At 42.8% G+C, this 15149-nt stretch overlaps 1 protein-coding gene across 1 annotated transcript; it reads left to right on the top strand.

Annotated features, from left to right (window-relative positions):
- The first annotated feature begins 3592 nt into the window (after nt 1-3592).
- On the top strand, nt 3593-7775 carry LOC133417558 (kelch-like protein 41b). The gene is made up of 6 exons (XM_061705382.1): nt 3593-4786; nt 5304-5461; nt 5625-5732; nt 6854-7039; nt 7113-7259; nt 7341-7775. Exons 1-6 carry the CDS (start codon nt 3677-3679, stop codon nt 7450-7452), a joined length of 1821 nt encoding a protein of 606 aa, XP_061561366.1. The 5' UTR covers nt 3593-3676; the 3' UTR covers nt 7453-7775.
- The last annotated feature ends 7374 nt before the right edge of the window (nt 7776-15149 follow it).

The following is a 15149-nucleotide window of genomic DNA, read 5'->3' as shown; positions in this document are numbered from 1 at the left end:
GGGTATTTCTTCTCCCCATGGGACCAGATTTATTTTTTTCATAGTCTCTGTGTGAAGCTGCAAATCACAGTATTTGCTTAAAACATGAGCAAGCAATACACTGTGGAAACGAAGCCCCTCACGATACCGTAGTTTTAGCAAAATATAAATTCATGATCTTGAACATTTACTAGTTTCTGCATTCAAGTGCCTTTGGAAAAAAAAAACTTGACATTGTTTCATATATCACTGTAAAAGCAGATTTTTTTTATTGGATGTTTACACACGCGAACGTACGCACACTCACACGTGCACACACTCGCACGCGCACAAACACACATCCATACACACACCTGAATTCACTGCCTCCTACTGGGCAATTGTCAACAAGGTCATGGGGGAGCAGGGGTGGTCAGTGATATAATAAAACGTAAGTAGACAGACGATAGCGTTTGTCCTAGCTGTGGCCTGTACATGCTGCTCTTCAGTGTACTATGAAAATATGGACGAAAATGTGTGCTTTAAATAAAAACTAACCCCACTAATAAGCAAACAATTTCCTGCTAAGGACTGTACGACAATGACTTTTCTATCAAGAAGGTTGGAACAGACCAATTGAACCTTTTTAGGAGAGAAAACGTTGGTCTTCTTCATTCATGGTATTTAATTGACGCCTTCTTTGTCCCAGTTGAATTCAAGCTTTAAGCGTCAGGTATTTGGGTGCACCAATTACTTGAATGAGCTGATAGTTGCTGTTTGTTGCCGTTACTTATTTTAGGCATGACAGATATCTGATCAGGGCGCGTGTTCCACAGTACTTAGAACAAGGGGACTGTCAATTGGATGGAGCCAGTTTAACTGTGAACAGATAAGTAAAGAATTTTTGCGTCCAGGAGTAAATAGTTTTCTGGAATCCAAACAAAATATATTCACTAGTAGAGTCTTTGTTTCAGCTGAGAAATATATTTGAAAGAATTATCTTAAAATCCCTACAGATTCACATTTTTAAGAATTAAATTACAATCCTTAAATATTCTACCAGGACTGATTGATACATTCGTCTGTTGAACTCCCTGCAGTTCTGTCTGTGTGGTGGCACAGCTTTCTTCAACAGACTCCGCACTTCCCTTCTGCTTAAATTACATGTGAGATACTCCTCGACTAGTGGCGTATGCAGTCTGATCTATCTTTAGGACTATCCACTGGATAAATGTTACCTAACTCCACACACTCCTCACACACTTTCAGCCTAAAGGAAGAACACAGAAATCCAGGATGCCCTTGATCCAGTCAAATCAGCAGTTGGTTTCAATGAAAAAGACATTCACTGCCTTAGTTTGTGCATTTGAACAGTTTGTTGGACAAAAAATGTGTACCATAGTGAAAGAGTAGTTGGGGCAATGCTTTTTGCATGTGTGCTTATGTGGTGGTCACCTGTTAGTGCTCACAGCTGTTGCACACCAATTGCACTGCTTCATTTTTGGAACGCTTTGTAATGATCTGTCCCACCCGACTAATGATAAGTAGTCATTTGAAACTTGCATTGGTGGACCATTAATGCAATGTAATGATCAACCATTCCAACGTCTTCTTTTCCTTTCGGTTTGTCCCTTTAGGGGTCGCCACAGCGCGTCATCCTTTTCCATGTAAGCCTATCTCCTGCATCCTCCTCTCGAACACCAACTGCCCTCATGTCTTCCCTCACGACATTACACTTCTTCGACTTCGACCCACAGTAGCTGAATTTCCACCGGCGCCCTGCAGGTCGACGGCGCCGGTGGCGGACGTTGTTAACCCGGGCCACGACCGATCTGGTATGGAATTCTTTGGATGAACGCTCATATTTGTTTGGCAAAGTTTTAAGCCGGATGCCCTTCCTGACGCAACCCTCTGCATTAATCCGAGCTTGGGACCGGCCTACAGTTTGCACTGGCTTGTGCCCCCCATAGGGCTGCATTAATGATCAACCATTGGATATATCAGTGCTTAGTTTTTCAAACGTAAGGATCTGCTCTTGTTCTTGTTAAACATCATTATTAACGCATTATTTTGCATGGGGACTATTGGCTTTTGATAGATTTTGATGGTCATTCCTGATGGTCATTCCATCACACATGCCTGAAATGTTGTGATTAACACACCTGCGTTATTCACAAATAAATTAAGGAAACTATTGCCCCCAGTTTGCAAAATTAACAAAAAAAAAAAATAGATGTTCTTTTCTTTGGGGGGGGGGGGGGGGTTTCTTTTACCTTTCCACAAAGTTTAAAATAAATTGAATGGTATTTGCATAATCGTGCAAATATATAAACAGCAATAAAAACAACCTCATTGATAATGGTGTTAATGTAATGATACTTAAGTTGCAGTGTATGTGTTCATCAAAGATGTAAAATCTGTGAAACAAATGGCTCAATCGATAATAATGAATAATTTAGTTACATGCTAATTTGACACAAATTAGTCTGAAGCCATGCCGATAAGCATCCTTTTGTATTAGGAGCGGGACAAACTAGATACTGTGATGTACTGTACCATTGATGAGTACGATCAAGTATATATACACCAGTATCAAATATTTATACCCATGCGGTCTGATAAAGTATGTGAATCTATAATTTCCCTAATGTGCTGTGTATCAGCACTGCATATCCATCCGTCCATCCATCCGTTTTCTGAGCCGCTTATCCTCACAAGGGTCGCGGGAGTCCTGGAGCCTATCCCAGCTATCATCGGGCAGGAGGCGGGGTACACCCTGAACTGGTTGCCAGCCAATCGCAGGGCACACATAATCAAACAACCATTCGCAATCACATTCACACCTACGGACAATTTGGAGTCTTCAATTAACCTACCATGCATGTTTTTGGGATGTGGGAGGAAACCGGAGAAAACCCACGCAGGCACGGGGAGAACATGCAAACTCCACACAGGCGGGGCCGGGGATTGAACCCCGGTCCTCAGAACTGTGATGCAGACGCTCTAACCAGTCGTCCACCGTGCCGCTGCACTGCATATGAAAACCACAAATCAAATTGTGGTTGTGTTTAAAAGTTAAAAGTTTCTTGCTACTGAAAAAAATATTAATTGGCCATATCCGCTTGTAAAAAGTGGGAGAAAAATCTGTTTTTTGTATGCTGAATCTGTAAGACTGTCTCTACGTTTTCCCTTCTTCATGGATATCATAATTTATTTTTCTGATTATTGCTTAACTGGGATATTGTCACTGTCAAAATATATGTGCTTGTATGTATGGTGAGTTACACTTTGATTCAAATCCCTATTTTGTATGTAACACTGGCAGCTATAAATATAGCCTTAGTCAAGTCAAGCTATTCCAGGGCTCTGACACTATTGTCTTCACTCTAATTTGGACTTGCGACACTTTGAGAGCTGAATCATGATGGCATATCCTCAGCAGCCAGTTGCTTCTTTCTGTCTGGGAGAGCAGCTGCAGGCCAGTGCAAGGCTCGTGCTGCGCAGTGATTTGACGCAGGCGGATTCCTGGGGAGATGAGGTAGGCAGGGGCAACTATATTTAGAGGGGTGGCTGGATTCAATTGCAGGGTCTTCACACTGCAACACTTTTCTCTCTACTGCCCTTTCCAGCCAGGATTGAGTGCCTTAAGGACCTGTGCTCAACATCTCCGTCCTTTCTCGACAGAGCCCCGCTGCTCATCCAACATTTTCCCACCACCATGGACCCCACTGCCATCAAGGAGGAGCTGCGCCTGTTTCAGAGCACTCTGCTTCAGGACGGTCTGAAAGAGCTGCTGAATGAGAACAAGTTTGTCGATTGCACCTTGAAGGTTGGCGACCGCAGCCTCCCCTGCCATCGACTGATCATGGCCGCCTGTAGCCCTTACTTCAGAGAGATCTTCTTTACAGAAGATGGGAAGGAGGTGGAGAACACCAAAGAGGTGGTCCTGGAGGATGTCAATCCCTCAATCCTGGACATGATCATTCAGTACCTCTACTCTGCTGAGATTGACCTCACCGATGACAACATTCAGGATATAATTGCTGTTGCCAACAAATTTCAGATCCCATCAGTTTTCACTGTTTGCGTCAACTACCTACAGAAGAAGATCTCTTTGGGCAACTGCATGGCAATCTTCAGGATGGGCCTTGTGCTCAGCTGTTCCCGGCTTGCCATCGCCGCTCGCAACTTCATCGCCGACCACTTTGAGCTGCTACATAAAGACGAGGAGTTTCTCAGACTGGCAGCCCACGAACTGTTTGCCATCATTGGTGGGGATTCGCTGAATGTGGAGAAGGAGGAGGTGGTGTTTGAATCAGTCATGGGCTGGGTTCGCCACGACAAGGATAAGCGTATCAAGGTCCTGAAAGATGCTTTCAACTGTATCCGCTTCCGCCTGCTACCTGAGAAGTACTTCAAAGATAAAGTGGAGACTGATGAGATAATCAAGGTGGACCCAGAGCTCCAGAAGACAATTCAGGTTATCAGAGAGGCTTTCAAGGGGAAACTGCCAGAGAAGCCAAAGAAAAAGGAAGGGGCCAATAAGGAAGGAAGCGAGGAGGAGGAGGAGGTTAGCCCGTTCCCTGGCTTTTTGAATGACAATCGTAGGCATGGTATGTACACACGGGACTTCATCCTGATGGTGAACGACTCGGCGGCGGTGGCGTACGACGTGAACGAGAACGAGTGCTTTCTGGCAGCCATGTCAGAGCAGGTGCCACGCAACCATGTCAGCCTCACGTCACAAAAGAACCAGCTCTACATAATTGGGGGTTTGTTTGTGGATGAAGAAAACAAGGATGTGCCTCTGCAATGTTACTTCTACTTGGTAGGCAGCTTTTTTATTCAACGTGTTCAACTTTTACAGTTTAAGTTTACATATTGCTCGTAGATTATCAGATGGAATATGTGTGTATATTTAGCCAATGAAATGTAATTGTTTGAATGCTGGGAAACATTCACACTCATGTAATTGTGTGGCAAAAATAATATTTTTTACTCAATAGGGTTACAGAAATGTTTGTTGCACTTTGGTGCTGTATATTCAGAACTGATTAGGTAAAAATTCCCAAATATGGCACCATCTCAGTGTGAAATTACTGTATATTGCGCTGATGCCATCCCCACACTGCCCTAGGGGATATTTTTGCAAGTTGTTCAGTGATGACTATTATTGGCTGCATTCACACACATTTTCTGGTACGTCTTTCACTTTACACTAAGTTAAGCCATTGGTAGAGGCTTTCTTTCCATGCCTTAATGGAGATCAATCCTTGCACACACACTAAATGTTTCAGAAGGTTTATGTTTCCTCTAAGTTCACCCAGATACTTATTTCCCTCTAGTTGGATCCGCTTGCTTCTGACTGGGTCGCCCTGCCGCCCATGCCCTCTCCGAGATGCCTTTTCAGCATTGGCGAGAGTGACAACTTGCTGTTCGCTGTGGCTGGAAAAGACCTGCAGACCAATGAGTCACTGGATTCTGTCATGTGCTACGACGTCGAGTTAGTAGATTTCTTGTTTCCTCTCCTTTAATCTCTCTAACCTTAGTCATTTTAAGATTTCGTATTGACGCAAATAGATTGAGGTCATTCATTTAACCCTGATATCCTCATAAGAGAGCACAGCAGGACTGTGTTGTTTTAAATTATTTTATTCCTCCTGCAGGAAGATGAGGTGGAGTGAGACTAAGAAGCTTCCCCTCAAGATCCATGGACATGCTGTTGTTTCCCACAAGGGCCTGGTCTACTGCATTGGCGGCAAGACAGATGACAAGTGAGTATTGGTTATGTGTGTGTGTGTGTTTGTGCATACGTGCATGAGTATGTGCGTGAGAGAGACAGAGACAATTGAAACATCATCCACTGTCATGAGATACAGCTCTTCGTCTGTTCTTTCATATCATCCTAACTGACTACTGCTCATCATAAATATGTATACTGTATACTCTAGTATTGCGCTAATGAAATGTGAATAAAGTTTGTGGTAGTAAAGATTAATTTCTTTCTGCACCACTAACTGCAGCTGTAATGCATCAGATAAACAGAGTCTCGCAAGAAAATGTTTCTTTTAAAAAAAGTCCTTAAATCTCAGGATTAAACGCTTTCTGTGTATTTGCGTATTCGGCCATCAGTTGAGCACAGCAAGTGATAAGTAGGTGTCAGTTCCAGTGGAGAAATATATATACACTGTATGTGTGAAGCAGCCATCGCTGTGTCAGCGTGACGTTTTGCTTGACAGGGTGCGCGTCATGGAAAGAGAAGCTGAAAAGCTACATATAATTAGTCCAGGAGAAATTGTATTATTTCAGAAAGAAAGTGAGCAAAGTTCACACATAAAGGGTCAAAAGGATAAGCCAGTGTCTAAATAATAGTACATCAACCTGAACAACATAACAGCATTACGTTGTCTTCAATATAAAACATTTCATAATAATATTTTTATTATCTGTTTGGCAGCCAGAACTCATGTGGTTCAAATGCATCATCCATTTTGAACACCTTAGGTTATCAAATATGTTGCCTTGCCAAATGAAGGGCTCCAAAATGATTAATTAAAAAAAAATCGTTATGTTTTTGTTCAAGTCCATGTCCTTTCACTTCAGGCCTCTAGGTGCAGCTTCATATGCTTGATCTGCTTGGTCAGTGTACCACTCTGCCCCAGTTTAACAGACTGTAACGGCAAAATGTGAAAATAAATTATTGTAGCGACCCTTTTATTCATACCGTTACCCAAATATACTGGATTGTTTCTCAGCACACATGCCACCCCTCCAAAACATTCCATGGAAATCAGTCATGTAGATTTTGGCCAAACCTGCGAATTGATAAACGATGAACCAAAAAGCAACAATCACAACAATATCTTTTGCCTTCACACTTCCTTGTTCTCTGCAGCAAAGCTCTCAGCAAGATGTTTGTGTACAACCACAAGCAGTCGGAGTGGAGGGAGTTGGCGGCCATGAAGACGCCCAGAGCAATGTTTGGGAGTGTCATTCATGATGGCAAGATCGTCGTGGCTGGTGGGGTGAATGAGGGAGGTCTCACTGCCTCCTGTGAAATCTACAACTTTGCAACAAACAAGTAGGTACTACGTTTAACTATAGTTATAATTTATTTTCTGCTTGACCTTTTTTCTCTGATTGAATCTCGCCAGGTGGGAGCCCTTCACTGAATTCCCCCAGGAGAGGAGCTCTGTCAACTTAGTGAGTACAGGTAGCGCCTTGTACGCTGTGGGGGGCTTCACCATGATTGAGATGGAGAACAAGGAGGTGGCTCCCACAGAGGTCACCGACGTCTGGCAGTAAGTCTTTATTTATAAGGCAGCACATTGCAAAAGACATGATTGTACAGAGCTCTGACTGTCCCCTTGCCCCTGTTTTAGGTACGAGAACGACAAGAAGCAGTGGAGCGGCATGCTGAGGGAGATGCGTTACGTTGCTGGTGCTTCCTGCGTGTCCATGCGCCTCAATGCAGCCAGAATGGCCAAACTGTAGACTTCCTATTTTCAGCATCCTTCCCATATACACCTGCCTCCCCCTCCACCCAGCTGTCTCTGAGTTGTCTCATTCTCTATGCTCATCTCTGAGTGCCTAGTTGACCTTAGACACTAAATTTATTCAGATGACTTGAATCTGTACCATGAGGGCGCAGCCACCTCTGCGAAGACTCATCACCATCCCCACAGTTCCAAGGAAATAACTATATCTAAAGCTCTTTTCACAGCATTTTGTAAAATAAACATTTTTACAGTTTGGGATTGTGGTGACCTTGCAGACAACATAATGATGTTTCAATGCCAGTAAGGGGAGAAAAGACCAGGTGGTATTTTGTATTACAATGTACAACCCCAATTCCAATGAAGTTGAGACATTGTGCTAAACATAAATAAAAACAGAATACAATGATTTGCAAATCATGTTCAACCTATTTTTAATTGAATACACTACAAAGACAAGATATTTAATGTTCAAACTGATAAACTTTATTGTTTTTAATCATTAAGGTAGAATTTCATGGCTCCAACACGTTCCAAAAAAGCTGGGACGGGGTCATACACATACGAGCAAACTGCGAGCGCACCTCGTTCTCCCTCAATTGAACCATTTACAACTATTTTTTTTTTTTTTTAAAGAGAGACTTTCAGCCATTAACTATACTATAAATATACTCTCGTTGACCACATTAGGTTCCCTCTTCACACTCATGACACCCGACACAATATATGTAGTAAAAGCATACCCTTAAGAGAACAATCCTCAATCAGTTTTGTCATAGTCAGAGGTGCATTCATTTTTATCAAGGGTTTATTGTTGTAGTTTCCACTGAATCATACTGACAATGGAGACATTGTACAAGTTCAACTGATGTTTCGGTGGATCACTTTACTTTCACTTTCAGTTTATAATCATTATTATTATGACACCACCCGTATTCAATTGAACATCTCATGATGGACCACCTCAAGAGGTTCACAGGCCCCCTGCCGGACCCCCTGCAGTTTGCCTACCGAGCAAACAGGTCTGCGGATGATGCGGTCAACATGGGACTGCACTTCATCCTTGAACACCTCGACAGTGGAGGGACCTACGCGAGGATCCTGTTCGTGGACTTCAGCTCAGCGTTCAACACCATCATCCCAGAACTCCTTTCAACCAAGCTTCTCCAGCTCAGCGTCTCACGTGCCATCTGCCAGTGGATTTACAGCTTACTGACGGGCAGGACACAGCAGGTGAGGCTGGGGGAGGCCACCTCATCCACATGCAGCATCAGCACTGGGGCACCCCAAGGTTGTGTCCTCTCTCCACTGCTCTTGTCTCTCTACACGAACGACTGCACCTCAACGCACCCGACTGTCTAACTCCTGAAGTTTGCAGATGACACCACTGTCATCGGCCTGATCAAGGATGGTGACAGTTCCTGTCTGCGTATCGACAGGAAGTGGAGCGGCTGGAGCTGAACACGCTCAAGACTGTAGAGATGATCGTGGACTTCAGGAGGCATCCTTCGCCACAGCTGCCCCTCACGCTGGCCAGCTGCCTTGTGTCAACCGTCGATACCTTCAAGTTCCTGGGAATTACAGTCTCTCAGGACCTGAAGTGGGCGATCAACATCAACTCCGTCCTCAAAAAGGCCCAGCAGAGGATGTACTTCATGTGGCTTCTGAGAAAGCACGGCATGCCACAGGAGCTGCTGAGGCAGTTCTACACAGCGGTCATCGAATCAGTCCTGTGTTCTTCCATCACAGTCTGGTTTGGTGCTGCTACAAAAAAGGACAAACTCCGACTGCAAAGGACAATCAAAACTGCTGGAAGGATTGTCGGTACCCCCCTACCCATCATTGAGGACTTGCACGCTGCCAGAACTAAGACAAGAGCGTGCAAAATCCTCTCGGACCCTCGACATCCTGGTCACCAGCTCTTCCAGCTCCTTCCCTCAGGTAGGCGCTACCGATCAATGCAAACTACAACTAGCAGACATTCCAACAGCTTCTTCCCTCTTGCAATCAACTTCTTAAACACCTAACGTACAATTCCATTGCAACATGCTGGAATTTTTTTTGTCTTTTTGTCTTGAGTTTCTTGTCACATTTCTGTGGGGCCAATTATATATTACTCGTGCACTCACTGTAGCATCCCCACGCTGCACTATTTGCATATCTGTTGTTGACCAATACTGGCCACTCATGCCAGAGTAGCATCTGCTCCGCTTGCACACTGATTGAGGAGTATCTGCAACATTTGCACAATCAACATTGTCCCAGATTATCGTACTACTCGCTTGAAGTCTCGGCGCCCTTTGCACAATGGTCATTGCACCGGACTATTGTAATATTAGTCATTTGAACTGAAGTGCTAGAGGACTCTGCATCTTTTTGCACAATTGTCAAAAAAAAAACAAAAGAAAAAAACATGTACCGGCATTACCAGATAACTAGCAATCCTTTATTGCTCAGTGACTGTTTTTTCTCAATGTCATTATGTCTCAAAAGTGTCTGTTGTCGTACTAGAGCAGCTCCAATTACTGGAGACAAATTCCTTGTGTGTTTTTTGGACATACTTGGCAAATAAAGATGATTCTGATTCTGATTCATATACAAAACTCAAGCTTCTATACAACAAACAACCGTGATGTAGACGAGGTATCTGTACTTCATGTCAAACATAAAAACACACAACAAGCAACCTTTCGTTGAATTGTTCTAATTAATTGGATGTCTGTATGCAGGAGAGTTTGGCCCGCTGGGGGATTGAGCACTCCCCATTTGTCTTGGTATTGTTGATATATTTTATAGCTTGATGGGAATGAGAATGTTGCATTAAAAATAATACACAAAAGTTGATTTTATTGAGGGATCCATTATGTTTAATGGCTAGTTAGGTCTTCTGTGATGAGATGGATCAATCCCTTCTTTATAAGCAGAGAGAAAATACTGTTTTTTGAAAGTTGAGGTGAAAAAAAATGTTGAGTAATAGATGTTAGTCAGTCAGCGTATGCGTAATATTATTAATAATAAATCCACGGATTTTGAAATGTTAGAGTTGAAAAATAAAAAAAATGTTATCGGCATAATAGATCTATCGTTAAAACTCGCGATTTGTAAGAAATACGGAAGTCATGTTTTTGCAATTACCAATTGTCCATTATAAAATACTGATTTTAAAAGTCAAAAACCCTAAAACCTTGAATAATGGTATGTTAGTAAGTCGGCACATACGTTACCTAGCCTTTAATATAACCACGTGACACATCAACCGAATTCAAACAGAGGACAGTGGTACTATCCGACCATCTGAATTGTTTTCTTAGCTAGAGAAAACATCTGCTCTCTCCTCTTAGCATGATGAAATAAAGCTCATTATACAGTCAAAACCGGATTTCAATTTAAATTCCAGTACTATGAATGCAATGGTTGGAGTCGATTGCTCTTCAAGTGGTACAATTTAGAGTTCCATCAAAATATTCTGGAAGAGTATGCCTCTCAAAGTTATACAATCAGGTCCAACCATCATCATCATGTGCCGACATCAACAAGTCCCGCAAGAATTTGGCCAAGGAATAACTTTAAATGTAATTTTGTCTTTTTTCTGTATTATGATCCCAAAACAGAAGGGATGACACGGATGACAAAGTGGAAAACTGCGATTATAGCCACGGAAGCAGGAATAGAATTTATGGAAGCATAAGAAGCTGGTCTACCCGTCCTGCCTGCTCATATTTATATTTGACTGTGTTTTATTGTGAGCTATCCAATTCCATTGCTAGTAACACATAATCATAAATTCAAATTGTAACAATTTTAGCTCAACCTTTTTAGATTTGTTCATCAGTAATACAGTTTGGAATATCAAAACGCTGTTGTGAAAACTGCTTCCTTTGTAGTTGGCAATCTTGCCATCAGTTTTTGAAGCTTTTAGCGCTATAAAGACATAGACATAAAGTTCAGAGATCTTGAGTACTCCTGTTTGTGCAATTAAAAAAGACACTTGCTTCATGAAAAGAAACAATACTTTAAACTCTGAAATGTATCTTAACTGGATACATAAAACATCTTGTTCCTACACCTGTTTCAAAGTTTTAAAAAAGAAACTCCTGGATCTCACACACACACACACACACACACACACACACACACACGCACACACACACACACACGCACACAGGTCTTTTTACTGGGTGGTGACGAAGTGCAAAAAATGAAACCGTACTTTAAACTCTGGAATGCATCTTAACTAGATACATCAAACAATTTGTTTCTAATACGTTTCAACATTTTATAATACAAAACGAGAGACTCCTGGATCACGCACACACACGTGCCATTTAAAAAAGAGACCCCCATCCTAACAGAGTGACAGTTGGATGAGTCCCAAAAGATACAATATGTTCTTTTTGCACAAAAAGGTTCACTGATAGGGATGTTTTTCTTCAGACTGATGGACAGCTCAGCGTTTCGCACAACCCAAGTCCTGTGGTGTAGTCAGAGAAAACACATTTTCTTGGCTAAATACTCATTTTTTTCAGATCTTCTAACATCTCGGACACCCGATGTCACATGTACGTAAGTGTCCCATTCTTTGCCAATGCTGTGTGGCCTCTGGGCATGACCCTCAAGCATCTCAGACACCTGATGTCACGTGCTGAAGCCACGTGAGTACCTCATTCTTTGCCAACGCTGTGCGACCTCTGGACATGACCACCTAACATCTCAGACACCCGATGTCATGTGCACAAGTCACGTGACGTCCTCATTCTAGGCAGATGTCTCAGCGAAGCCCTCAGGACCACAAATGACCTTTTTTGTTGCCGATATGACACCCCTTATTTTCCTATGTTCCTACAGGTGTCCCCGAACATGATGTCATGCGATAAAAATGCGAGGGACCATGATGTCATTTTGTTTTCACCAGATGTGACGTAATTTTGTTTTTACCGGATGTGACGTCAATAGGGACAGGTGGTCCGAGAGGTGACATCATCGGGCATGTGCGTTGGCAGCGTACCCAGTGATGACGTCATAGGTAATCCATCATTTTGTTCTAAACCCAAGACTCCTACTCTCTGTCTTCCAACTCGACTCTCCCAAAAGAACATTAAACAGTTAAAGCTCATTCAGAAAGCTGCAGCCCGGGTTGTGACAAGACCAAAGAGAGCAGAACATATTCCTCTAATTCTAAAGTCTCTACACTGGCTCCCAGTCATCTTTAGAATAGACTTAAAAGTTCTGCAACTGGTCACTAGATCACTAGATGGTTTAGGTGCTGAATACATTAAAGACATGCTCATGGAATATAAGCCCAGTAGGGGCTCTGAGATCTGCAGACTCGGGTCAGAGTCCAGAGCAAACATGGTGAAGCAGCTTTGAGCTGCTATGCTGCACATAAATGGAATACGTTGCCAATAGAAGTGAAGTCACCCCCAAGTATGAATGTTTTTAAGTCAAAGTTAAAAACATTTTTCTCATCTTTTCAGAGCATTTCCATTCTTAATCGACGATTTTCTCTGTTTTTAAATGTTTTTAAGCTTGTTTTTTAAATATTTCTCTTTATTTTGTTTTTAAATGCTTTAAATCATGTAAAGCACATTGAGTTACGTTTTGTATGAAATGTGCTATATGTTGAAAAAACATGATAACATCCATTCATTCAGGCGTGCTGAAGCCTATCCCAGCTGATTCTTGGCACACCCTGAGCTGGTCGCCAACCAATCACAGGGTACATACAGTGGGTACCGAAAGTATTCAGACCTCCTTATATTTTTCACTCTTTTTTAATATTGCAGCCATTTGCTAAAATCATTTAAGTTCTTTGACAGAAAAAAAGAGAATCGTTGAAATTTTTGCAGATTTATTTAAAAAAGAAAAACTGAAATATCACACAGCCATAAGTTTGCTCAGTATTTAGTAGAAGCACCCTTTTGGGCAAATACAGCCATGAGTCTTTTGGGAAATTTTTTCACACTTGGATTTGGGGATCCTCTGCCATTCCACCTTGCAGATCCTCTCCAGGTTGGATGGTGAACGTGGGTGGACAGCCATTTTTTGCAGTGCCTGGTTTTCTCCACACATACTACTTAAAATTAAGGCCAAAAAGTTCTATCTCTGTCTCATCAGACCAGAGAACCTTAATTCTCACCATCTTGGAGTTCTTCAGGTGTTTTTTTAGCAAACTCCATGCGGGCTTTCATGTGTGTTGCACTGAGGAGAGGCTTCCGTGGGGCCACTCTGCCATAAAGCACCGAATGGTGGAGGGCTGCAGTGATGGTTGACTTTCTAGAACTTTCTCCCATCTCCCGACTGCATCTCTGAAGCTCAGTCACAGTGATCTTTGGGTTCTTTTTTTACCTCTCTCACCAAGGCTCTTCTTTCCCGATTGCTCAGTTTGGCTGGACGGCCAGCTCTAGGCCTCCCTAGATCTGGCCTTCTGGTCGTCCCAAACGTCTTCCATTTCAGGATTATGGAGGCCACTGAGCTTTCAGGAACCTTTAGCAGAATTTTTTTTTTAACCTTGGCCAGATATGTGCCTTTTCTCAATTCCGTTTCTGAGCTCTTGAGGCGGTTCCTTTGACCTCATGATTCTTATTTGCTCTGACATGCACTGTGAGCTGTAAGGTCTTATATAGACAGGTGTGTGACTTTCCTAATCAAGTCCAATGAGTATAATCAAACACAGCTGGACTCCAAGGAAGGTATAGAACTATCTCAAGGATGATCAGAAGAAATGGAGAGCACCCGAGTTAAATATATAAGTATCACAGCAAAGGGTCTGAATACTTATGGCTGTCTGATATTTCAGTTTTTCTTTTTTTTTAAATCTGCAAAACTTTCAACAATTCCGTTTTTTTTCTGTCTATACTGGGTGCTGTGTGTACATTAATGAGGAAAAAAATGAACTTAAGTGATTTTAGCAAATGGCTGCAATGTATCAAAGAGTGAAAAATTTAAGGGGGTCTGAATACTGTCAGTCACTGCTGGTGTAGTGGTACACTCACCTGACTTTGGTGCGGGCAGCGTGGGTTCAGTTCCCACTCAGTTATGGTGTGAATGTGAGTGCGAATGGTTGTCTGTGTCTATATGTGCCCTACGACTGACTGGCGACCTGTTCAGGGTGTACTCCGCCTTTCGCCCGAAGTCAGCTGGGATAGGCTCCAGCGTCCCGCGACCCTAACCAGGATAAGTGGTGTTGAAAATGGATGGATGGATGGATGGATGAATACTTTCCGTACCCACAAACAACCATTGACACTCACATTCACACCTACGGACAATTTAGTCTTCAATTAACCTACCATGCTTGTTTTTGGGGATGTGGGAGAAAACCGGAGTACCCGCAGAAAACCCACGCAGGCACATGGAGAACAGGCAAACTCACACAGACGAGGCTGCATTTGAACCCGGTTCCTCAGAACTGTGAGGAAAATGTGCTAACTCGTCGTCCACCTTGCCGCCCATTGACAATTGTCATTTATCCCAGTGTTATTTACCTGTCTAGTCATTTGCAGTAATTTTTACAGTTTTTAAGATAATGATTTAGCTCCGGGCGGCACGGTGGACGACTGGTTAGAGCGTCAGCCTCACAGTTCTGAGGACCCTGGTTCAATCCCCGGCCCCGCCTGTGTGGAGTTTGCATGTTCTCCCCGTGCCTGCATGGGTTTTCTCCGTGCAGTCCGGTTTACTCCCACATCCCAAAAACAT

The sequence above is a fragment of the Phycodurus eques genome, chromosome 1, assembly GCF_024500275.1.
Source record: "Phycodurus eques isolate BA_2022a chromosome 1, UOR_Pequ_1.1, whole genome shotgun sequence".
NCBI lineage: Eukaryota > Metazoa > Chordata > Actinopteri > Syngnathiformes > Syngnathidae > Phycodurus > Phycodurus eques.
The sequence above is the reverse complement of the archived record's forward strand: the minus strand, read 5'-3'. Positions and strand labels throughout refer to the sequence as shown.